We start from the raw sequence: 26,287 nt of genomic DNA, 5'->3' as shown, positions 1-26,287 counted from the left end.
CTTAGCCCTAGTGACAGCACATGCAGGGAACACATCAGGGACATCACAATCCTGGGCCGCAGCCACTGGCTCACTAGACAACTGAGGAGCTGGACACACTTGACTTCCACCAATATCATTTCCAAGTAAGAAAGTTACACCTGACATTGGGAGTGTCCCAACCAATTTAACCATAACGGAACCATTAACAAAACCAGACTCTAAATTCACTCTGCACAGAGGGACAGAGAAGTAATTATTCCCTACACCTTGTAAGATTACAGTTTCATCAGAGGACTTAACATTAGAGCCTAGAACACTGGTCAGCATAAGGGATTGGCAAGCACCTGTATCACGATATATTTTAACTGATTTCCTGTCATTATTGTCCAGAGGACTGACAAAACCATCAGACAGGAAATTAGCACATGAACTCTTGAGAGTGTCACCCACGTTACTGCTCAAAAGAGGAGCTCCATCATGAGAATTTAAGTTACCCCTCAAAGCAGGTTCAGTTAACTCAGTTAAAGAATTCTGGGAACTCTCAAGAGTGGACACTAGACCAATTGACTGAATATTTAAAGACTCCTTTTTGTTCACATCACGCTGTCTCCTGAAACATCTCTCCGTAGTATGACCAAGCTTACTACAATAAGTACATTTACTTTTCTGAAATCTAGAGGTGAAGCTGGTATTTACTTCCTGAGAAACATCATCTTTATTCTCTTTCCTGTTACCTGTACCCTGAGTAGAGGCAACGTACTTACACTCAGCTTTCCTTTTTTCTTTAGAATATCTCTTGTGAGTGAGAACATATTCATCAGCTAAAACTGCAGCATCAAACAAATTATCTATTCTTTTCTCATCAAGATATAGGCTTACATCTTTATAAATACACCTCTTGTCCTCCAGCAAAATCATCTGCTTAAATTTACCAAAATCAGAATCCACATTCTTAGAATTTAACCACTGCTCTAACAGATCTTCTTTGATTTTTGCGTACTCAACATGGGATTGCTTCTCTTGCTTGTAAGTTGTCCTAAATTTTACTTTATAGGCTTCAGGAACAAGCTCATAGGCCTTAAGAATCAAGCTCTTAACTACATCATAATTTTCAGATTGATCCTGAGGCAAAGATGCATAAGTTACTTGAGCTTTACCGGTGAGAACAGTTTGAAGGAGTACTGGCCAATACTTTTTGGGCCAATTAAAACCTGTAGCTACCCTCTCAAACAACTGAAAATACTTTGTTAAATCAGATTCATTAAAAGGAGGGACAAGTTTAACATTTTTAGCCTCATCAAAATCATCAGAGCTAGATGATCCAGTTCCACCTTGTTTCATGCGATACTCATGGTCTGCCTGAATCCTAGCAAGTTCAACTTGTGCGTGAAACTCAGCCTCCTTAACATCAGCCTCCTTAGCACGTGCTTGAAATTCAGCTTCCTTCACACGAGCCTCCTGCAGGGCTAGCTGTAACTTAGCTAATTCAATCTGCGTTTGCTCATTTGGAGGAGTTACATTAAACAAGCTTTCATTAATCATGTCAACAATTTGATCTTTAGAATGATGAGAGCGAACAGCAATTCCCAATTGTTGAGCAACAAGCTTAAGTTCATTCTTTGTTCTGTTCTCTACATCACACACTGTTTGCACATTTGACAAAAAATCTTTGGCTTCATCAAGTGTAGTAATAGTAGACATCATGAATAAATCACAGTCACAAAATATCAAGCAATATCCTTATGATAATATCCTGAATATCCTGATAAGAGGTCGCCAAATTTATGTTACGGAACAGAGAAAGATAATGTACACTTTAAGTGAGAATACTAATAATCACTACTGTCCCGTAAAGTTCCAGGTTCAAAACAAAGAGTTAGATAAAATTACAAGTTATAGTTTAATGCACAAACTAACAACAAAACATTCAGGACTCATAAGGATAATGTAATGGCAAAAAACAGGTTAAATATATGGTTAACTGCAATAGCCTCTATTAACATGAAATTAGCAAGAGTAAATTTACCTAAGTCAGCCCTGATAAAATGAAAATACACTGGGTAATGCTCAGTTAATGCAAGATAAATTATTACAGATACAAAATAATATTAAAACTGGCTGACAAAATGAATCCTACATAAATTACAAAAAAAAAAAAAAAAAAAAACTCACTAGGCCTACAAATCAACACCTTATGCTATACAGTACAAGGAAAAAATGCAATAACAGTTATACTCAAATTACACAGCTGCTAGATGGTTGGAGACTTCCGGAGCACTCACAATAATAACTGTACAGGGGAGGACAGAGATGTGAACAAAATGAGGAGTAGATCTAAGTGGCAATGATGCAGAGACTGAGCTCATTATATAGGGGCCAGCAGAGCTTGATACAACTTGTAAGAAGGACGCGCAAATGAAGCCATGGGGACAAAGAGCTGACAATCCCGTTCTGAACAACAGAAAGGACGACTTACTCTACTATAACGGTAGAAGGGGGGGACTGAGGCAGAACACACTCGTGATCAAACATGCAGCATACTGTGCGTTAAAATTACACAAAGGATGATGAAATCATAGGCTATGTAACAACATGTATACCATAAGTTAAGGGGGAAGTTTGAGAACCCCGCAGAGACAGTCCGAGGCTGTGTATGAATTACCTTGTGGAATGTCTTGAGCTGTGGGCCTCTCTGAGGATTCCCAGAGAATGCACATATCCACATGAGTGTTCATACCCACGGTGGGTGTTAAAACGTGACCTGCCCAAGATTGCGTAGCGATTCTCAGCTTCCTGTCATTAATCGTAAGTGTAGTGTTAGGTTAACCAGTAAACTGCTTGTTCTAAGAAATTTGTAAATTCAAGGACTGGCACGTTTCCTGGTTAATAATGTTAGGTTAACTAGTAAACTGCCCGTTCTCAGAGATTTGTAAATTCAAGAACTGGCATGTTTCCCGGTTAATAAGCATTAACCAGTAAACTACAAGGGTTCTGAGAGATTTGTAAATCCAAAGACTACGTTTCCTGGTTAATAATAACATAAGTACTGATTGCTAGGCAGAGAGAGAGCAATGACACTTTTGATGCTCCACCTTAATTCCTTTCGCAGGTGCAGCTGGCGGGTGCAGCATTGTCGGGCAGAACAGCTGATCATCCCTCACGCATGCTGCCGCCTCTTCTCTTCTGCCTCGTCATCATCATTTACTATTGATTTGCATTATGAAATTTTACACGTAGGTACAGTTACACCACAACTGTCACACCTACACCATGTATTACATACATCATGCTACATAACAATTAGTTGTTAATCTAAATGTAGCGATCTTTTCACTCAGTTTGACATGAGTACAAGATTTTTCACCGTCGTCACGGAGTTTTTTCCTCAAGCTTGCTTCTATTAATGTAAATACGAGTCTTTTTCGCTCACTAGCGACTGTGACTTTCTCCTGTAGCAGAATAGCACACACACACCACAGTGTGGATCTTGTGTGATTGAGTTAGGATTTATATGTATGTATACTGAAATTTTTTTTGCTGAGGGAAAAAAAATTGATTTTGTTGGGGCGTAATGTCACGAATTCGCGCGATCCTATATCTAACCATACTCGTGACATTGAACTTTGGTGGGAAACCGCGAATTCTAGTGGAATCCCAGTAAGTATCACTCAGTCAACCGCCATGTATTCACCCGATCGGGAGTGTCTTCAGAACAATTTTTCACAGTTTCATAAGTGATCGTCCTTGCGCGCAACATTAGCGCTTTCGCTGAGTGATTTATTATGGGTGTGTTTTGCTCACTTCTTTCCGTTAGCCGTTACCAGTTAGCGGCTGGCCTCAGCCCTCGCCTCGCTTGTTGAATTCAGTCAGTCTTGGATCGTTGTGAGATAAGGACCGCTTGTGCTCCAGTGTGAAGCAGTGCCGTCATTGTACAGCGAACTCCTGAGATCTCCATCCAGTGGTGAATTGGCGAAGCGGGTCTATTGAATAGCAGCGTCTGGTGTTCATCGCGCAGACACCCAGACTACTCGTTTGGCCCCCTCCATTGACCAGTATTTTGTTCTTTTCGTTTTTCCTAGGTTTAAGTGTAAGCTTTTGAGTGAGCGAGTGAGTGTATTCTCTTTGTTATTTTGAATTCATTTTGGAACATGTAACGTAAATTTATTTCATTTTAATTAATAGATTCATAGTTCTTTTCTCTTGAGCTTAATGTAATGTAAACTCATGTTTTATTTCTCCACGTTACGCTTATTTTAGTTATAGCTCCTAGTCTGCATAAACGCTTTGCATTATTCATAACTGGTACTTAGGCCAGTCCTTTTGTATTAAGCTTAAAATCCGTTGTGCAACCAGGAGTTAATGCACTGGCAAGAACTTGCTTATTGCTATTAGTATTAGTTACTGATTGTCAGGGGTGGAGTCACTTTCTCTAGAGGCTAGCAGTACTAACAAACAGCATTTGTAAGTAATTAGTCTCTGCTATGTACTGTTGAGAAAGTTCATAAATTCTCGTCCTTAGAGAATTGGCGAAGTAAGCCGGGATAAAGTATTCATTCCTTAATATTGCAAATTCACAAAAACCCCGTGACTGTGTGGGGTAGGCGTTTTTTTTTTTTTAATGTAAGAAAGAAGGAACCAAAGGCCAGAGGCCCGCAAGATTGTGCCCTGAAAGCAAAAAATAAAACAGTAAACCTAATTCAAGATCCGTTCGTTTATAGATGCCTGGACACACTGCGTTTGATAGACTGGAGATCATTGGCAGTACTAAATACAGACAGAAGCAGACAGTTCCAGAGTTGACATGTTGCATACTCCACAATATATATCAAGGGTTAAGAAGGACTTCTAAGTAGATATAGGAAAAAGAAATTGTTTTAACCTTTATTTATTACTGCGAACACAAAATTCTGTTTTATTGGCCGTCCCCTAGAGTATAATGTCAAAAACTACCATTATTTTTGTTTTGGCGGAGGATACAGAAATTCGTTTTTTATTTCAGTTTATGACGGAGAGTCTTATCCAGCTTTAAGAAATTCCGTGCAACGAAAGGGTTAATATAACTGTACACAGATGTCGACCATACAGCGCCGCCCACCATTCATGAGGACAGTGTTAGCAGAACGTGAGATGATCGTGTGGTTGTGGTTGAATGGACTGTCATTGAAAGCGGTAGGGAAGTGGACTGGAGCCAGCACGACAACTGTGCGTAGGTGGGTGATGCGTTGGCAGGAGGAGGGCAACCTACGCAACAAGAAAGCAGAGCGTAGAATAGATCGAACAAGAATGAATGAACTGGATCTACAAGCACAATATGTGACTCATCAACTGGAATACTACCGCTCTCCTAACATGAGTAAATTTCCTCCTAGAATCCACAAAGCCAGTTGCTACAATGCAGAGTTTGTAGAGCACAGTTTGCAAAAGCTATATGTGTTTTGAAATGACTAGCAAAAACACTGACCATTTCAATACATTTTTTACTTTCTTCACGCTATTTTATTTAGCTTAACAGAAAAACAAGGTTGCATTTGTATCTCCTTACCTATCCTTGTCATACTTCACTGTGGTCATACCCATTTCAAGGGATGACTGTACTCTTTTCACTATAACTTGCCCTAAAATTGCCATCTCTCCATCTTGAATGCTGAGTTGTAATAAAAAGATTAACACTATAATATGGTCCTACCCACAAAGACGTGCTGTGGAAAGAGTGTAAAGCTGTAGCATCGTCTCTTTCTGTCATCACCCTTTATTTTAAATTTTTTTTCTTTTACAGAGGATTAACAAAGGAGGGAAAAACAAATTAGCTAAGAAAATTTCTATTCGCGAAATAAGCCGCAAAAAAGGACAATATTCTGGACAAAATTCTAGAGTGAAAATAGTACAGGATGGTCCAACTAAGTGCCATCTGCGGTATATTATATTCATATGTTTTTTATCGACTTTTTCCAGTCCGAAATGTCTCTTAGGCTGAGTAAATCGTCTGGAGATCTCAAAAGACGTCAATGAAATGAAAAGAACTTAGAACTCTTCAACTGATGTACTGAAGAGAATAAAGTGTACTCTGTTAACTCTAACGTGGATTGAATGTGCTATCTCTCCATTGTGGATATTGAGCTGTAAGAGGAGATTGATACTAGACTAAGATGCTGGTCAGGAAGAAGTGCTATATAAAGAATGTAAATCAATAGTATTGTCTTTTTCTGTCACTGAGCAACATAAAAGAAAGACGAAAGACGAGAATCTGGGCCAAGTTAGAGTAAAAACAATATAGTACTTACAAAAACTGGCACTGATATATTTAAATCCTTTTACGTAAAGGTATCCATTATCGAAATGTGTGATTTTTGCGAACGCCATTATATGCTACGTCGCCACCTGCAGTCTGCGTCATGTGGTGGAGTGGTGGACTGCTGACCGAGAGAATGCGAGATCGATCCCAGGCAAGTGCTGGGAACAGTTTGTGGAACTTGAATATCGTCCAATCATTCTTAGTTTATTTATTACATGATCCATCGACATATAAACAACACCAGCGCTAACACCGTCACACCAGCCCTAATCAGAGAGCCCAAGCATTAAACCAGACTCCTCGGTGGGTGTAAGTACCAGAGTGATGACATGTGTGATGTATGGTATTTCGTGAAGGTATAATGACTGTTGGGCCTCGGGAACGAACAGTGTAGTCTATGTCCACAGGCAAATACATAAAATATCTTGTCCACTAGACTGTTTGTTGATCCTTTGGCCTGATGATGTCTAGTTCATTTATCTCTCGTTAATGTCCGATTGATTTCTTTATCTTTGGAGACGCCCGTTATAGAGAAGGAGTTGTGTGAAAGGTATAAGTAATCCCTCAAAATGGATGCTTTTCCCGAGAGAGAGAGAGAGAGAGAGGGAATAAAAAATACTGACATTAACCTGGCTAGGAAAACTTCATATCTTTTCTTCAATTGTCACTCGCCACCGGGAAGGCTACATCTGAAACATATCCAGGGATGGGATTCTCAGCCATACTTACGATCCCGTCTTGTCACAACCATGATCTGTTTTAGCAGCAAGAACTGGAGACATGGAAAGTTTCTACTGTATTATTCCTTTGTCCTTTCATCCAAAACACATAACAGCTGTGGTAGTTTTTCTCTCGTGGCCAGGAATTGTTTTTGATGAAAGAACGTAAGACAGGGTAAGAATCTAATGTTGCCTACCATCCTGCAGAATCAGTTTGAGATACGACAAGAAATCCATCATAAATACTCGTACCTTTGTGAATCCCACCTCAGGACTTGAGTTTTGGTAAACGTTTATGAATGTTAAAACTGGGGTATTTTTCCAAGGTTGTAGTGTAGCTGTAAAAAGGTGTGCTGGTGAGATGGAATAACACACACACACACACACACACACACACACACACACACACACACACAAGAGCAGGCAGTTTAAGCCATTGACTCAGGATGACGCATTTTCCACTTTATTCATACCATCTCCTGACGATTTTATACAGTTCAGGAGATTAAAGGGCTTGGGTGTAGCCTGAATAACCCCCCTCCGTACGAGAGGTCTTTCATTTAAAATCGTTTGGCAGCAGCAAGATCAAATTAGAAAATGACGATACCCGGACTCAAGGGGTTAAATCCTTTAATTGGGGGTCAGTGTGATCATGTTAATCTTTAGATTCCCAAGCTGAGTTTATTCAGCTTAGGCATACTTCTGAAGTGGAGTGGCAACATTAAGCCTTCACTAACCATTTTACCATCAGACGTTCTTCTCTTTTAAATAAAATTATCTGGTAGTAGTTGTTGCTGTTGAGTAACCCCGGTCTGTCTGGCCAAATAAATCGATCAGCCGCAGGGAACCAACCGCCCCTGCAGGGTTGTCCCGCGCAGTGAACCGATGTTTCCTTGCGGGCAACACACCCTCACCACAGCGAGGCGCGGGGAATAATGTGGAGATTTGGTTCCTAAATGGGCGCCGCACTTGCGTCTCTCTACCCAGTTAACAGGGACACCATAGCTAGCTCCAGTTCATCCCGCAGTTTGGCTATATGGTTACCACCCAACATTGTAAATGGTTTCCTAGGATACAAGAAGCCATCATCCTTGTCCTTTAGTGTACAGCCACCAGATGTGGACAGAGGAGTAATAAAACGTGACAGGAAGGAAAGGGAGAAACAGGAAAGAGAGGAGGAGAGACACATGAATTGAACAAGAAAGAGGGAGGAAGAAATATGCAGCACTATATCAAATGAATGGCTGATGATTGCAACCACCGACCACCATCGTCGGATGCGTCATCGTAGTGAAGTGGTTAAGTACATGGTAGTGCTAGGATACAAGAAATGTAAGATGTATAATGACGCAGGAGGATACTTAATCATTTGTCCGAAGCTGCTGTGTCAGCACTGTCAAATAATTATCGCTGCTATGTTAGGTATGGGGCAAGAATATTGACAAGTAATTTTTGTGATATTATGGTGTCAATATTGAGTTACTGTAGGTATCAACCAAAAACAAGAAGTTTGTAGAGCTCTTTAGTACATTTTTATTACCTCCTAAGGAAATATTGCAATAAAGTGTTCTTCGTAAATTCAGTAAACTTCACTGCAACATGCTATTTAAATCATGCACTCTCTTTGCTCAGTTTTCTAGCCTACTTCAGATATATTTATCCCAGTGCTGTCAAAAGCATCAAAGACATGATAGTCCTTTTACTCTAACTTAGCCTAAAACTGCAGTCTCAGCATCTTGAATACTGAGTTCTGTCAAAAGATTGACACTAGAATATGATGGCAGTTATGAAGGAGTGCTATTAAACGGATGTTGATCGCTAGTATTGTCATTTTCTGCTACTGACCTACATGAAAAAAAAAAAAAAAAAAAACAAGGACGAAAACCTACAATGATTACAATAAGAATGTGTGACGCCATCAAAACTTATCCAGTCAACAGCCTTAGTTACCAAAATGAAACATTGATATGGGACTGGTATGTATTAAGTTTGCGTCACGACTGCTTCAGAATTCAGCACTGTTTTAATCTGAAGTCGTGAGACAAAACGCCAGTACACAGGCGTCCCATATCCTTGTTTTACTTTCCAGCCTGTCTGTAAAAAGTACATCATCAGTCTCCGTTGTTGGTACTGTTAAATAAAGTGCAAAATAAACACAGTCCTTTCGTATTCGAAGTTTAAATTTGTATTGTAGTGTACTAAACGACTGCTATCAAATAAATTAAAACAATTTTTTTTTTCTGCCGAATTTCAGTATCTTCCACAGTTAGGCTAACATTGGTATGGAAAAATAGTGAAGTGTGTGTGTGTGTGTGTGTGTGTGTGTGTGTGTGTGTGTGTGTGTGTGTGTGTGTGTGTGTGTGTGTGTGTGTGTGTGTGTGTGTGTGTGTGTGTGTGTGTGTGTGTGTGTGTGTGAACGTTGTCCCCCATTAGATTTTTCCTTTGTGAGTGCAGTACATAGGTGCCTCTAGCGTACTATAATTGTCGTTGTTAGCGGCATAAGAAATAACCACAAAATGATGAGTTGATGGTACTGATCCAAGGAACTTACTCTGCTTTTGTTGGTTGTTGGTCCCTCATATAGACCGTCAAGTAAAATGCTACTGCGTTTGTCGTCATACACAGTTGTATTGTAATTTATTTGTACATAATTTCATATAAAGTGGAATTAATACTGGTTAAATGTAATGTATGGAAATTAATGTTTTATGGATTGAAATATACGTATTAATAACAGTTAGTATGAAATGTTCCAATAAAGAGAGTATGGAGTTTATGGAGTTATGAAAATAGAAACCGATATTTTTCTTTCTGCAAAACAACTCAGAGTATTGAAGTTACCTTCATGTTGTTGATTTCATGAAGTCGTAAATCGTACTTTCAGTCATTAATGTTAATATGATTAAGATGGTAACTGATAACTCCGAACAAAGGCGGAGGAAGCCCACCAGTCTCTCGGTCACATTTTGAGACAGGGTTGCAAGAGCTATCTTTGGTCGAAGCCTCCCTATACTGCCACGTGTCCCACGAAATGGCAGTCCGGCCTCACCGTCATCTGATTCCTGCAACCATTCCTAAATTTTATGAAAATTTATTTTGTCTGCTGGCCCATGAACGAGAGTGCTTAGTAGGAAATGCGGAGTGGTAAATTAAGGTGAGTTAGCAATAATTTCTGCCATAATACAACCCCTTAAAAAATATTAGAATATGTACATTTGGAGCTGTAGCACCAGTCGAACAGAGCAGTACTCCCAAGGCGAATGGAAAGCTGATGACAGGGAGAGCTGGAGCTCCCGTTTCATCAGCCCTCGGGACTAGTTCCTGACCATCCCCCTTTGCTGAACTTTTTGAGTGTCTCAGTAACACAGAGAGTAGGCCAGTATGCTCTCCAATACAAGCTTCTCTAACTATCAACACGAAACTACATGCACAGTACACAATACACTTCCTTTTCGGAAATTCATAAATAAATCATGACGTCTGAACACCTACCCTCGGAGTCCCCAGTGGGGGACCATAAATGCCCCCACCTTTCTACCCTCTTCCGGGGACGACCCGAGCTGCCTGGAACCACAGTCTGACTCACTTCTTCTTCATTTCTGCAACATTCGCGGCCTTTCCTCTAACTTTTGCTCTGTTGAGCACCACCTCTTCTCCTCCAAACCACACTTTCTTTTCCTAACTGAGACTCAGCTGTCCGAGGCAACTGACAGGAAAACCTTTTCTGTATCCTCCTACTTTTTCTATACTCATTTCAAAGCCAAAGGTGGCTGCTGTGTATATATACGCAACGACTTATCTTGCTCTCATGTTCCTGAACTCGATTCTTCTGAATTCTATACACTCTGGCTTCGGCTATCTTGTCATTCTCTGACTAAATATATCTGTGCTGTTTACTTATCCCCTAATTCTACTGACTATCAAAAATTCTTTTACTATCTTACTTCTACGATGGAACACATTCTATCCATTTCTCCTTTCTCTGAAATCTCCATTCTAGGAGATTTCAATGTTCACCACCACCTTTAGCTTTCCTCTCCTTTCACTGATCCACCTGGTGAACAAGCCTACATCTTTTCTATCCTTAATGACCTACAGCAGCTTGTACAGCACCCTACACATATCCCTGACCGCCTTGGAGAGAGCTCCAACATACTCGACCTCTTCATTACAACAAATCCTTCTGCTTACACTGTTAATCTTTTCTCTCCGTTGGGCTCCTTCGATCACAACCTTATTACCTTAACCTGTCCTATCGCTCCGGTAAGGCCTGTGGACCCTCCAAAGAAACGTCGTCTGTGGCACTTTGGAGCTGCAGATTGGGAGGCCATTAGGCAGTACTTCTTTGATTTTCCCTGGAATGATTATTGTTTCTATGGCCGGGAGCCATCTGAGTGTGAATTACGCATTACTGAGGCTATTCTTTTGGGCATGGAAGCATACATTCCTTTCTCATATCTTTTGACTAATGCAAGAAAGCCTTGGTTTAATCACGCTTGTTCTAATGCTGTCTGCAACAAGGAGAGGGCCTATAAGAGGTACTGGAGCCAACCCACCCCTGAATCACATATCTTTTACGTTTCTGCCCGGAATTGTGCTAAGTCTGATCTTCGCTCTGCAAAAAATAATTTCATCCGTACTAAATGCTCTCAAATCTCCAACTCGAATTCTTTCCGCTCCTTCTGGCACCTTGCCAAAAACCTTTCTAACAACTTTACCTCATCATCCTTCCCTCCTCTTTTGTGCTCTGATGGTTCTGTAACTATTTCTTCTACTGAGAAAGCAGATTTCTTCGCAAAAACTTTCTCCCCCAATTTCACCTTAGATGATTCTGATGCGTTCCTCCATCACTTCCCCCCACTGACTTCCTCATGGCTGACATTAAAATTTCCTTAGCTGATGTATTTTCTGCCATCTCAGGCCTCAATACTAACAAGGCATATGGGCCTGATGGAGTCCCTCCTGTTGTCCTCAAGAACTGTGCTTCTGTGCTTACACCCTGTCTAGGTAAACTCTTTCGCCTTTGTCTATCAACACACTCTACCTTTCCTTCTTGCTGGAAGATTGCTCTCATTCAGCCAGTCCCAAAGAAGGGTGACCATTCCCAACCCTCTAACTATCGTCCAATTGCTTAAACATCCTGTATCTCAAAAGTTTTCATGTCACTTCTTAATAGAAAAATTTTAAAGCATCTTTCCTATCACAACCTTCTTTCTGATCGTCAGTATGGGTTCCGTCAGGGACACTCCACTGGCGATCTTCTCACCTATCTTTCGGAATCCTTGTCATCCTCCTCTCGGAACTTCGGCGAAAGCTTTGCCATTGCACTTGACATCTCAAAGGCTTTCAATCGAGTCTGGCATAAGTCTTTAATATCCAAACTGCCCTATTGCTGTTTCTATCCTTCTATCTGTGCCTTTATCTATAGCTTCCTTTCTGGTCGTTCTATAACCACTGTTGTATACGGTCATCGTTCTTCTCCCAGCTCCATCAACAGTGGTGTTCCTCAGGGCTCTCTCCTATCACTCACTCTCTTCCTTTTTATTCATCAATGACCTAAGATGTACATATAACCCTGTCCATTTGTATGCTGATGACTCCACCCTTCATTTTTCCATGCTTTTCCCGCAATGTCCATCTCAGCAATTACTTCATTAAACAAGAGATGAGGCTATGGCACACCTGTCTGACTTGGCTCGTATCTCTGACTGGGGTAAAAATAATCTTGTTGATTTTAATGCATCAAAGACTCAGTTCTTACATCTGTCAGCACAAGAAAATCTTCCACAGGTGTACCCACTAATGTTTAATAATATTCAGCTTAGTCCTGCATCATCCTTGAATATGCTTGGGGTTTCATTTACTCGGGATTTATCTTGGAAAGATCATATTACATCTCTTGTAAAATCTGCTCCTAAGAGATTAGATGTGCTAAGCCGTCTCCATTCCTTCTTTACCCCTGCACAATTGTTGACTCTACACATGGGTTTTATGTGCCCCTGTGTGGAGTGCAACTCTCGTGTGTGGGGAGGCTCCCCACATGCAGCTTTTCTCAATAGGGTGGAGTAAAAGGCTTTTCGTCTCATTAACTCTCCTCCTCTTGCTGCTTCCCTTCAGCCTCTATCTCTTCGCCACACTGCTGCTTCTTTATCTCTTTTCTATCGCAACTTCAATGGTCACTTCTCTGAACTGTCTGCTTTTTTTTTTTTTTTTTTTTTTTTTATGTGCTCGACTCTGGGCATAGGCCTCACAGCCTGCTCTCAAGGCCCAGTAGTCCTCCTACATATCATACACCACTACATGTCACCACTTCGGCGCTAACACCCACCGTCCATATTGAATACATGCTAGGGCTGTCTCATACAGGACTGGCGTATTGGTATTAGCGAGGGTACTTTTACGACATGTCGGCGGGTCTTCTGGTAGATCGGTCAAGTCTGCTTTTTATATGTAGTTCAAATCCTTAAACTGTTCCCTGCCCCAGCGGGGATTTGAACCCGGGTCCGGTAGGACTGCAGGCCACCTCTCTACCGATTGAGCCACCGCCTCCCCCAATTGCATTCCTCCACCTCTCTGATGGGCGTGCAGCACCCGTCTAGCAACAAACTCTCGTCCCTTTTCTGTATAACTCTCTAATGCAAAAGTTATCCGTTACTCCCAGTCCTTCATTTATGCAACAGGTCAACTCTGGAACTGTCTCCCTCTGTATTTCCTGCTAGCTATGATCGCCAGTCTCTCAAACGCAGTGTGTCCAGGCATCTCAAAATGATCGGATCTTGAATTTGGCTCTCTCTTGTATTTTATTTTTCTCTTGGGGGGAACGATTATTGCGGGCTCATGGCCTTTGGTTCCTTCTTCCTAGCATACAAAAAATAAAGTAGAAGGAGGCAACGCAGATCACAAAGAAGGTGTGAGAAAGCGATGTATGGTGGATGAGGAGGCAAGGAAACTGAAAAAGGTTTGACCTGGTGGACAGAATTTTGTACAGACGAATGCACAGCAAGCCCCCCTCCCATCTTTTTTATTTTTTTTTAGTTTTTAAGTCAGCGGATTTACTTTATCTGAGTGGTGAATTAAAGTGCATGTGTGGATGATTATACCTGTGAGGTAGAGTCAGGATTCGAGGGCTTAACTGGTAAGTGAATGAGGCCCGTATTATAGTCGGGTAAGGAGGCTCCCTAGCACCTCTGCCTTAACCCTGAGGTACTAAACTTGGCTATAATATACCCAACGCCTATGGCGTCATTTGCATTACACAGTGATCCCACCAAGACAGTGTGCTGGGACCCTCAGTACCCTCAGGGTTCCCCAAGTGCTCAAGGAGGTAGGTCACGTCGTGCTGCTACTTGGCAGGGAATTGTCCATAGTGATGGGTTCGGGTACAGTGTACCCGAGATTAGTGATAACTGACTAGTGACATACTTGGGTATATTATACATGGGTTTGGTGCTAATAACCCCCTTGGAGCCGAGCCAGAAGTGCTTGGAGGAGTTTGGGGAAGTTTGGAGTAATATGGTGGAGTGGTTTGTTTTTTGTGAATTTTTAAAAAAAATTGGTGGCAATTTTACAGTGTTGGATATTTTTTCTAAATTTCCCTAAAATACCTCATTTATAGTAATTAAGAGTTACTAACAGTTTAGGTAATATTAAGATGCCTTAAATTTAGTGTATAAGTGATAGCTTTAATAAATCTGCATACCGGTATTTATTCTTTTTAATTTTCCAAACTCGGGTATAATATACCCATGTTTAGTGCTTTTGTTACAAAAATCAAAGTTTAGTACTCAGGGAATAATGATTTATTTTCCAAACCACCCATTATTATAATTTTTCTTGCTTCCTATATATTATTAATATCGACACAAATTGAAGGAATAAGACATAAGAATATAGAAACGGAGCAGAATCAGAAATAAACAGGTAAGGAAGGGGAGTTAGTAAGCTTCGTAACCACAGGCGAATACCGCCCTGAGTGTGTGGTCCATTTCACTGGGAATTCTGTTGGTAAGTTCTCCTGCTGTCGTGGTTTTCCTATATCTTGCTCTGTGGACCGTACCTCGCCTCGCATCTGGAGAGGAAAAAGAGACGGGATGATGGTGATGATGATGATGATTCATACAGTACGACTGCTATTAATGTTACTTTACTGAATATTTGAGAAGTTGATTATCAATCAAGTCTTGATGTCAGGAGAACGTACTTTTTCATCCAGTCATCATAAGAAAGGGTTACTGTTAGCTCTAAGTTATAATGAACGTATTAAACAGCACGACATCTGCTGCAATATATATATCCCTTTTACTATAACTTGGCCTAAAACTACCATATCTTTATATTCAATGCTGAGTTGTGACAGTTATAAGCTTATGGTGCTAGTCATGAAGAAGTGATAAGGAAAGGATGAAAAGCTGTAGTATTCTTTTGTTTTGTCGCTGATCAATGTGAAATAAGCTGCAAAAGGACGAAAATCGAGGCCAAGTTAGGGTGAAAAGGGTATTGGCTATATAAAATGTCCTTCATACGGCGACCAACAGCTGAACCCAAAAGTAATTCAGTGTCCTGCATGAAGGCAGATATGGTGTGTCGGTTCTTCTTGCTGCTTGTATTGGAGTTTACAATCCTCGCTGCTGCCGAAGGATCAGTATTTCCTCAAAGTAAGTGAACAGCCACATATCTCGTTACATTGCATTCGACATATCACGAGTGTGTCATACGTGCATGTATACCACAGTACATATGGACAAATCGGTTCCTAGGGACATATGACCGGAATTTCGATGTCTTTAGTAATGTGTAAATGATTTTATCGCTCATTTCACTTTGCATGCAACCTGATACCTCTCCAGTTGTGTTTGTCTTTGCTTCTGGCACTCTAATCACCCCGTCTGCTAGGCGTGAATTGGGTTTGGCATGATAATGAAGTGGTTACTAATACGAACAGATTCCTACTCGATCATTAATTCAGCCTGTCGTATAAGTTTTCAGGGTACCTTAACTGGGTCCTTAAGATGAATGCTTGTGTCTAATATTCTCTAAGATTTATTTATTTTTTTTTATTTTTTTCACATTCCTCATGGTAACAATGGCTGCATCAATTAAACTCCTCACGATACCACCAAAGTAAAAACACAACATAGTAAATCATCCGCCTACAAATATCTCATCTTCATTAGGTCCATTGACACTATCCATCACGTCTCTGAGGTTGGTACTCTCGTCGGTTAAGGAGGCTCCCTAGCATCTCTTCCGTGACGATCCATTTTCCAGAGTACCCATTAATATTATGTTTTTGCTTCTTATATCTTTTTGACATCGACATAGACTGCACGAATAACACACAGGTTTATAGTAACTAAGCAGAATAGGAAATAAACCGGTAAGGAACAGGTGTTGATAAATTCCTAACCTCAAGAATATACCACCTTGAGTAACTTCGTGTCATAAATGTTCTTAAAAAAGAAAAAAAATCCTTTTCTTAAACTGAATGTTAATTTTAGTACTGAAACAAGAAGGGGTGCCAAGGCACAAGGAACCCCGGCAGTCATTTTCGTGCTGACGTATAAACACAACAGGATATCTAGTCAAAAATATCACATATCAAATTTCTATTAAATCGGGAGAAAATTCACGGTTTTAAGCCAGTTTGAAATTTTAGGCCCGATCCACCTGATATTGACCCCGCTACCGCTAACTGGGAGATGACCCCTCCTGTTTTAATGAGGCATGTTATATGATGCATATGTGAATGATGCACATTTAGGATTTTGTTTCATGTCGATTTGACAATTTATGGCGAAAAATAAAGATTTTTCTGGAGTGGCCCTAGTGAGAGAGGGCAATGTTTGGAACCTCCCTGTACTGTTGTTTGTAGATGATACTGTGTTCTTAAGTGAGGACGAAGGAGACCTGCAAGGCTTGGTGGATGAGTTTGGGAGTGTGTGTAAGAAACGGAATGTAGGAAAGAGTAAAGTTATGGACTTCGAGAGAAGTGAAGTCAGTGAATGTACAGTGAGGCTGGATGAGGAGGAAATGGAAACCGTAAGTGCGTTTAAGTACTTGGGTAGTGTGATGAGTAAGGATGCAAGCTTGAAAGGGTACATCAAGGAAGAATTGTTGTTGGTTCCTTGAAAGCAATGATAAGAAACAGGGAAGTGGGCATGGAAGTGATACCAACTCTAACGTATGGAAGTGAAGCTTGGACCTTGTTGGAGGGACAGAAGTCAAGAGTGAGAGCAGTGGAAATGAGTTATTTGAGATGAGCATGTGGAGTCACATGGAGAAACAGACCGACGAATGAGGAAGTGAAGGGGCGTTGTGGTGTGGATGTGGATGTGATAGGAAGCGTTAGGAGAAACACACTGAGGTTGTTTGGCCATGTGGAGAGGATAGAGAGTGAGAGCCTGACGAGGAGAGTATATGTGAGTGAGGTGGAGGAGGGGGAGAGGGAGGGGGAGACCAAGAATGAGATGGAGGGATGGAGTGGAGAGGTATATGAGAGAGGGTGGTGTGAGCTGGGAGCAGGACAATGAAATGGCGGGGGACAGGGTGACGTGGAGGCGATTTGTTTGTGGCAACCCCTATAGAAATTAAGGCATCTGGCAATAGATAGAAAGATAGATTTTTTGGACCAACAGCCTTGGCCTTGGCTCAGTTTGGCCCAAAATTTAATCAAGTGATCAGAAAGTCATTGCCCATCATCCCTCTAATTTTTGTCAAAATCGCACCTGTAATTTTCGCGAAAAGTTGTTAGCAGGCAAACAAACAGACAGACAAACAAACAAACAAGCAGACAAACCGAATGGAAACAATACCCGTCCCCAAGCACCTCCGGGGCGGGGACGGGTGATAAAATCTTCAACAGTCCATCTACTTACATATTTTCTAAGTAAATAACCGTCTCTGAAATTGAGGTATGTGTTGCAATCCTTGGTTTTATTTCTGTCTGTCAGTCTGTATGATTTTGTATTCACTGCAAAACTGAGAAATAAAGCTAGCATGAAATAAAAATAAAATAAAGAATATACAAGCGTGAGAGGGGGCCTGTAAACCTAATGAAGCAAACTCGAATCCCGGCTGGGGGAGCCAACCGTTTGAGGAAATGGATTTCATTAAAGCAGACTTAACTGATCTACCAGACGACCCGCCGATATGTTGTAAAAATATCCCTGCCAGTACCAACACACCAGTCCTGTGTGAGACAACCCTAGCATGTATTCAGTATGGACGGTGGGTGTTAGCGCCGAAGTGGTAACATGTGGAAGGTGCATATTAGAAGGATGGACTAATGGACCTTGAGAACGGGCTGTGAAGTCTATGCCCGGAGTACGAAACAAAAATACATTAGCTCTATAACCAATATGATCTGCTGGGTTATATAGTAGTGTTTTCCATATTTCCTCCTTAAAAATATCAGCACAGCATCAGCGCAATAATTCGTATCTGTCATATCACAAAGTTCCTTATAATTATTTCAAGCAACAGTTCATCCTCACTGATAAGGCACTCATGATACTGACTGTGGGGAGAGACACTGAAAATACTGATAACGCTGATGATACTGATAATATTGAATATAGGGAAAAACACTGATAATACTGAATGTAGGGAGAGACACTAACAATACTGAATGTAGGGAGAGACATTAACAATACTGAATGTACCAAAAGAATCACAAACTTCCTTCCCACTGCCAGCGGCCACATGAATGACCAAGGCCCAGATTCTCGTCGGATAAGGAGGTTCCCTAGCACCTACTCCTTGGAGATTGATTTTTGGATACGGCTGGTAAATATCCTTTTGCACGTTCTTTATGCAGAGTATAACGATATTATAATGATTTAGGTAAGGAGAAGGGCAGTAAGGTCCAATAAGCAAATAAGTAGCTTGGGAAAAGGTGTTAGGGAACATCCTTAACTGGGGAGAATAGGGACCCAAGAGCTAAGCGGTATGCACTATCAGAAGCACAAAAGAAACGGCTGGATTTAGAACCATGCAGTACCTTCAAAATGCTGCACTTTCCAGAACTTCGACGGAATGGTCTCGAGATGCACCGTTAAATAATAGTGACGTTTCGGTTCGTTTGAGCAGTGGCATTTAAAACCATGAAACAGATCTTTACGCAACGATGATGATCCGCAACGAAACCGAGACTTGACATTTTATTCAGCTTACGAAGAATCCATAGCCACAAAGGAGTTAATCATTTTCCACATATCACGTCCCGTTTTCTCTTCAGTTAAGGAGGCTCCCTAACCTCTTTTCTTAAGTGATTTATATTGCTTATTACACCTTACGGTCCTTCTTCGCGTTGCATAAATCATTCCAATATCGCCACACTCTGCATAAATAAAGTACAAAAGGACCTTAATCAGCCATAAACAAAAGCAATCGCTAAGGGCGCGTCCACACGTGTTCTCGAACATGTTTTGACAACACAGCTGGCACCATGTTTGGATATATGTATGCAGGAGTATTTGGACAGTTGTATACAAACATGTTTCGGTACAGCTTCGAATTTACTGGCAGCAGAGATTATGCAATAAGCGTGTCCGTACAAGACTGCTGAGACTTATCATGATGTTCCCAAAATGATCTGGACACAGCTGTTCCGAACTTGTTTACAGCTTGTTTTGTATTGTGTTGTTTACATTTTGTCAGCTCTTGGTTCAGCACAAGTGTGGACGCCCCCAAATGAAGAGATGCTAGGGAGTTTCCTTCATCGACAAGAATTTGGCCCCATGTCTTTACAATCCGTCAGGTATTTATTTTAACTTAATGAAGGCCTCTTGTCCTGAAAGGACTAACGGGATCACCCCAGCATAAGTAATGATGATGATAAGGATAGTATTTTTGAAGGTGCAGCCGATACTAACTCTGTTGTGAAGATGGCGGAGGTGCTGAATGCCGCGTTACAAGCTTCGTCACAGGACCTCTCTGTTACTTTTATCACGGACGAAAAAACGCCGGTAGGTATATATTTCTAGATCTGTAATTTTTTTCATGATGTGTGGATTGTGTGGGTAGGAGATATGAATCATAAATCGATGGGCTATACTACATGTTATTCATTTTCTTTTTCAATAAGTTTACATGTGAAACATTCGATAGTAATCTGACCAGTGATATTAAGTAATGGTTGATGTTGAGTATAATGACTTCTGTAAGAAACGAGGCGGATCAAAGCACTTTTAATCCTAATCCTGCAGTTTGCTGGTGTAGCTGACGTGACGGCGTGGTTGGGTGTGGGTGTGTTTGGTGTGAGTGTGGGCGGCCAGGATGAAAACGTGACTCAGGTACACATGTCCCGGGTGATCGGCCAGGCACGCCAGGTAGGTCACTGTCATATCACTGCTGAGGCGGGTAGGTATCTGTCTCACTATTGCTTAGGCGGGAAGGTCACTGTTACATTAAGACTGAGGCGGGTGGGACACATACTACTTTATAGTGTCTTTATACTGTTTTATTTTTTAAATTTATGAGTGTACTTAAAGTTGTATAAACGCTCATGAATTTCTTTCCTTTGTACAATGTCGTGAAGCCAGTGTAAAAGACTTAGATGAAATAATCATGTGGCTAGAGCCAGTATTCTCGTCGGTTACGGAAGCTCCCTCGCATCTTTTCACAGGCGATTTATTTTGGTTATTAATCAGTACTTTCCTCTTCAGTGTGACATAAATCCTTTCATTTTATCCAATGCGAGTTGCGGATTCACCACAATGATTCTTAAAAATTATGGAGATAAACTGGAGAGGCGACAGTGTCATAAAGACTTTGTAGTTAATTGTAGAGAAGTATATTTTAGACTTGTGGTCGAGCGGCTTTTATATCTTGTAGTAGTTTCCCCACCAGATGTCATGTAGTGACGGGAGAGGTAAAGAATAGTATGGGACTATTTTTATTTGTCTTGGAAATATTAAACAGGTATAATAGTATAAGTCCTGGGTAGCTACCTCCCTGTCTCGCTATCTCTCTCTCTCTCTCTGTTCTAAAGCTAATCTCCGTCTCGACCTCTCTCTAGGGTCGCTTGTCTCCTTCTAAACTCTCTTTCCTAAAATCTCGTGTAGTAGGGTGTGTGTGTCACGTATCTTCCTCATGGCAACAGAACTTTCTCACGAGAGGACTGCTGACAGCTAACTGAATCATCTCCTTACTGGCCGCTGTCGTCAGCTTTCCCCCGTGTAAGCGTTTAGCGCTGCTCGCTTCTCGCAAACACAACACCTTCTCATCATTTGACTTCCTGCTTCTATCTGTCTCTCTATCTATCTATTTATCTATCTATCTATTATGTAGTCCTATAACAGGACTTCTGATGACGAGTGTATTTTTGTCATTTTTATGCGTACGAATATACTTTATTTCCAGCATTACAGTATTTGGAGATAGTATTACTGCATTAGTTATCCAGAACTGATTAAACAAGAGTACAGCACTCAGAATATGCATACCTACGCCAAAGCCTACAACAGACAATTCAGGTCACCACCAAAATGCTATAACACATGTTGTATTTGTACTGTAAATACTCCTAATATAAGGCACACGCAAGCTGCGATGCATTCCTACGTTTTCGATGCAACCCTCTTGATGTGTCATGTAAAATCGAAATCAATATCTACTCAGTCATACCAACTGACCAGAGGCAGGCTCGGTAACAAGCCAGGTTTAATTTTACTCCAGACAGAGATGGAGATACTGCGTCCGTGTCTGTATAGATCCCAACCATTAATGGGTTAAATGTTTGGTCTTTTTTTCTACATAAGCTCTAGTTTTGAGAGAGGCAATATAGTTCTCACAGAACCACCATGTGTTCGTACATTCAAATGACAATATTTTGGAAAGTTCCACACAATAAAAACATGATCTTGTAGCCATGAATAAGTGATGTATGTAACTTACCGCCAATGATGGATTCTGGTGATTACTTTTTCTGGCCAATATTGATCATTGTCCAGATAGTACATAGCAAAACCACTTTTATTACAATGGTGCCTCTATTATTCGTCCGACTTACCGACAGACAATATATTTCAGCCCCCAAAACACTTCGTTTGCAAAGGAAACTTCTTCTAATATATGATTTCTGCATATTATTAGTACCACTCTAAGGCAATTGCATCAGAGTCAAGAAATGTCTCTCTAGTAATGAATTTACAAACGAAAATATTTATGTGCTTATATTTTGCAGAGTCAATTATCATTAAAGAATTTCCATATGTATTTGAATTTCATTAACAGGATTCTCAGCAGACATTCGTGGTCAGGTGCATAACACTCCAATATATTTATATCATAGGTCTACTCTATCTTGGACCAGATTTTTGTCCTTTTTTCAGTTTATTTGACGTAGCTCAGTGGCAGAAAAAGACAGTGCTATGGCTCTATGTTCTTTCCCTAGCACTTCCTCATGAACAGCATCATATTCTAGTATTAATCTGTTATTCCGACTTAGCACTCAAAATGGGGAAATGTAAATTTTAGACCAAGTTAGAGCAAAAAGAGTGTAGTGATGTCAAGAGCTATGAAAGTGGGTCAATAATTCACTTTACAGGTCATGTATGTGCAGCTTCCGCCATTAAATTCTAACAGGGAAAGTGTTACAGCTACGGCAGGTGTCCAGGTCCGTGGCGGTGGTGGTGGTGAGTGATGACCCAGCCTTCCTCACCACGTTCGCTGAATGGTCTCAAAGGGAACGTCTGTTGGTGTGGTCCACGAGACTCATTGTTCTCTCCCGTGTCCCACTCCACCGCCTCCACCACCTCCACAAAACCCTCGCTATGACTAATTCCATGCTCATCGTACTCATCACCCCGTCACGTCCACTTGGGTCAGTAGCAATACACGGAAAATGTCACGACACATCTTAAGAGAAATATTACGTTTCAGTGTATGAATAACCTTACGTCTGTGTTCATCACTTTCCAGATGCTTTGTGTATATCCATTTGCCGTATGTGAAGCCAGAAGCCCTGCCATTGCGAATTGCCTCTTGCAGGAGTAAGGAGAGTTTAATGATCGAATTTCACCAACCTCCATTCCCTGACAAGTTCAGGAGGTATGTTATCAGGTACACGAGACTTTAGCTCATAAGATCGTCTGTTGAGGGAACTCCCTAACATCTCTTCCTTGTCGATTATTTTTGGATATGGCTGGCTAATACAGTTTTGCAAGTAATGTGTGCACAGTGTTGTGATATTAGAATGATTTAGGTAACACAGAATAGGACGGCAAGGTGTATTATGCAAAATAAATCGTTTTGGAAGATGTGTTAGGGAACGTCCTTAACCAACGAGAATACGGGCCTTTTTCATCCAAATAATTGACGGCCGGGGCACAACCTCCGTTAATAAGAAATGTATTTATGATAATCTTTAAAATGTTTACCTTGAGGATAGGTTGTGGAGGATTTAATAACGAGAAGCGTTAAAGATGAGAGATGAAAAGTGCCAAATTTACTGAGTCGATCATCTGCATGCATTAATGCATTGTAAATTTATTTTATACATCATCACCATGTTCCTCACATTAAAATGTGTAGGTATGGTTCATAAATATGGGCAGTTAATTGTCAAAATAAAAGAACTATCAATAAACAACCGTGTGAAATTAGCCATAACCCTGTCACTCATCACAGCAGCCTTCGAATTTGTGAGCTTCATCCCAGAGGCAAGCCATTCATATCTTGTTCTATCATGTTTCAATCCATGTAATAATCATTTTTCTGTCATTCTTACTGTTGCCACAAGATAATATGCAGTTTAGGAAAAAACTCTCTTTGTGAAGCAGTGATTGTATAACCGTTCTAATAATATTAGAATTAAGGGTTTCTTCATTCTACAAGGTTCAACTGCTCTAAGTTTTAATTAATACATTCAATTTCTAACAGAATTATCATCTGCCTGTAGATTCTCCGATGGTACTCAGCTGACAGTGGCTCGCGTGCCTCTGCCTAACTACGTGACCAAGGTGGTGGATGATCCAGAGGCACCCGGGGGGAAGCGAGTCATAATACTCAACCCTGAAGTTATTTTACTGGAAGTCATAGCCGAAGTTATGAACTTTAAGTACGTTAAAATACAATGTTTACTTTTTTTTTTTTTTTTTTACACGGGCTTTTCCTTGACGTGCATATTTTGCATGGAAAATAAGTGCCATTTATGCCTTTAAAAAATCCGGACCACAGGGAAATGGACATATTATTTGTCTGGTATGTGTCATTCACTAACCCTTCTGTAAATGAGAGAGTCAATCTTTCCTTATTTTGTATCTACGTTACTGTCTACAATGCCTTCTTGAACCAGTGTAATTACAGAATATAGGCTAAATATGTCATTCTATTAAAGTTAAGGCCGGACTAACTGAAAAAGAACCCTATTTTCTGTGTGGCTGAGTATACAATGGATCTCATCTCGTGCCTTTCAGTTTCATGTTTTTAGAGCCGGATGATGGTACCTGGGGAGCCAAGAGACTGGATGGTTCCTGGTCAGGCATGGTTGGAATGACACAGAGGAAAGTATGTTTCTGTTGTAAACATTAAATTATAATCGGTATTAATGTGCATACTGACAAATAATCACTCTTCGGAAGTAAACATTAATTAGAATTTTGCAGTTATTTATATAAATGAAATAATGTTTAATTTTGCACACTTATTTAATACGCCCAGTTATCCACATTTCTGATATGGCACACGAATGGAAGAATAGGTCTCGAATTTCCACGGTCAGGTCATGTTAATATCTCCGTGTTCTCATAAATCAGTTCATTTCATGTTTGTTACAGAAATGATGTTCGTTCATTCATCATTGCAGTATGTCCAGTTCCGCACACATTTCTTTCGGATGTCTAGGCACCAATGATTAAAAAAATTCCACACACTCCCACATCCCCATTTGTGGTCTCTCTCTCTCTCTCTCTCTCTCTCTCTCTCTCTCTCTCTCTCTCTCTCTCTCTCTCTCTCTCCGTGATATGAATGTTCTCTACACACTATTTCTTTTCGTAAGAATTCACATTTTATCAAAGTCTACAACACTTACATTCCATAACTCAATCTTACTGTCTCATATCTTACTGCTAAGTCAATATTACATAAGGTACTGTACTTCCAACACTTTCCCCATATTCATTCTGTCAAATATACAGCTCTTTTGTCCCACCTCCGAAATTTTTTATAAATTTTTATTGTCTTACTGTAGTTTTGATTTGTGTGTGTGTGTGTGTGTGTGTGTGTGTGTGTGTGTGTGTGTGTGTGTGTGTGTGTGTGTGTGTGTGTGATTGTAATATACTGTCCTTGACGCGGCAGATAATTCTTTTTTTATCATCATTATCACACCTAGGAGGCGGACATTGGCTTGGGTCACTTTGCCATCTCCTTGGAACGCTCTACAGCAATCGACTTTGCCTATCCTATAGTTTTTGCCAACGCGCGGATCCTGGGGGGTCGAGGACAGGGTGAGGTGGTTTCCTGGAGCTTCCTGCTGCCACTGGGTCCCTTAGTTTGGGTGGGCATCCTGGTGACACTGATGGTGGTGCTCACTGCTTTGCAATTGCTGCCACACTGCCTGCCTCCTAATGCATCAGACGAGAAGATACTGTTCATCAACACTGCTACCTGTGTTCGAGTATTGATGCAACAAGGCGAGTTGCATTTGTCCTTTTTGCAAGGTTTCGTTCTCCAAGACATAAAAAAATGATGTTTCAGTAATGTTTTTCTTTTTTATTTGATATTAGAAGGTTTCAGGCTGTATTCAGACTGTTGTGAGACATTTTCTTTTGGTATCTTCAAGACTGACGAATTGTCCACATTTTTAGCCATTTGCTACTGATTAACATCATGAGCATCGCCGCTTAATTATTTCATGAAGATGTTCACGCAGTCTGGCGTCTACAAAATGGCTGTTCAGGAGAGCAGATGGACAAAAGAGACATTAAATTTAACGCCATTTTTATATAAAGAGTCTTATTGTTGTGTTCAGATATAAACCGTTTTCTTCTATCATCTGACATCATTGGTGTTGGTGTTGTTGCAGATGTGAGTGAGAGGGTTGGGTGGTGGTGGTGTGAGCGTGTGGTGGTGGGTGTGTGGATGCTGGCCACGCTTGTGCTGACGCGGAGCTACGCCGGCAACCTGACGTCCCTCCTGGCCGTCAGATACATTCCCATGCCCATACAGTCACTCAAAGACATTGTTAAAAATCCAGTTACTCTTATATTGCAAAAAGGAACCTATCAAACACAAAGTATTATGGTAATTTTGTGACCTTGTATCTGATTTATATATTCATTTATCTATTTTTAAT

General features: G+C 40.7%; 1 protein-coding gene across 1 annotated transcript; it reads left to right on the top strand.

The window, feature by feature from the left end:
* The first annotated feature begins 19,877 nt into the window (after positions 1-19,877).
* Positions 19,878-25,969, top strand: LOC145395300 (uncharacterized). The gene is made up of 8 exons (XM_080268978.1): positions 19,878-19,958; positions 20,199-20,321; positions 22,593-22,816; positions 22,915-23,043; positions 23,894-24,052; positions 24,411-24,501; positions 25,325-25,609; positions 25,964-25,969. Exons 1-8 carry the CDS (start codon positions 19,878-19,880, stop codon positions 25,967-25,969), a joined length of 1,098 nt encoding a protein of 365 aa, XP_080125104.1.
* The last annotated feature ends 318 nt before the right edge of the window (positions 25,970-26,287 follow it).

This window comes from Coenobita brevimanus, chromosome 30 (assembly GCF_032717465.1).
Source record: "Coenobita brevimanus isolate Jiangsu-jjx chromosome 30, ASM3271746v2, whole genome shotgun sequence".
Lineage (NCBI taxonomy): Eukaryota > Metazoa > Arthropoda > Malacostraca > Decapoda > Coenobitidae > Coenobita > Coenobita brevimanus.
This window is presented reverse-complemented; position numbering and strand designations above follow the sequence as displayed.

Excerpts from the sequence above, each read along its gene's own strand:
- LOC145395300 (XM_080268978.1), top strand. The coding sequence starts at position 19,878 with ATGGCGGAGGTGCTGAATGCCGCGTTACAAGCTTCGTCACAGGACCTC. Across the intron at positions 19,959-20,198 it reads TCACGGACGAAAAAACGCCG|TTTGCTGGTGTAGCTGACGT; the intron begins GTAGGTATATAT and ends CTAATCCTGCAG. Across the intron at positions 24,502-25,324 it reads TTGGAATGACACAGAGGAAA|GAGGCGGACATTGGCTTGGG; the intron begins GTATGTTTCTGT and ends TATCACACCTAG.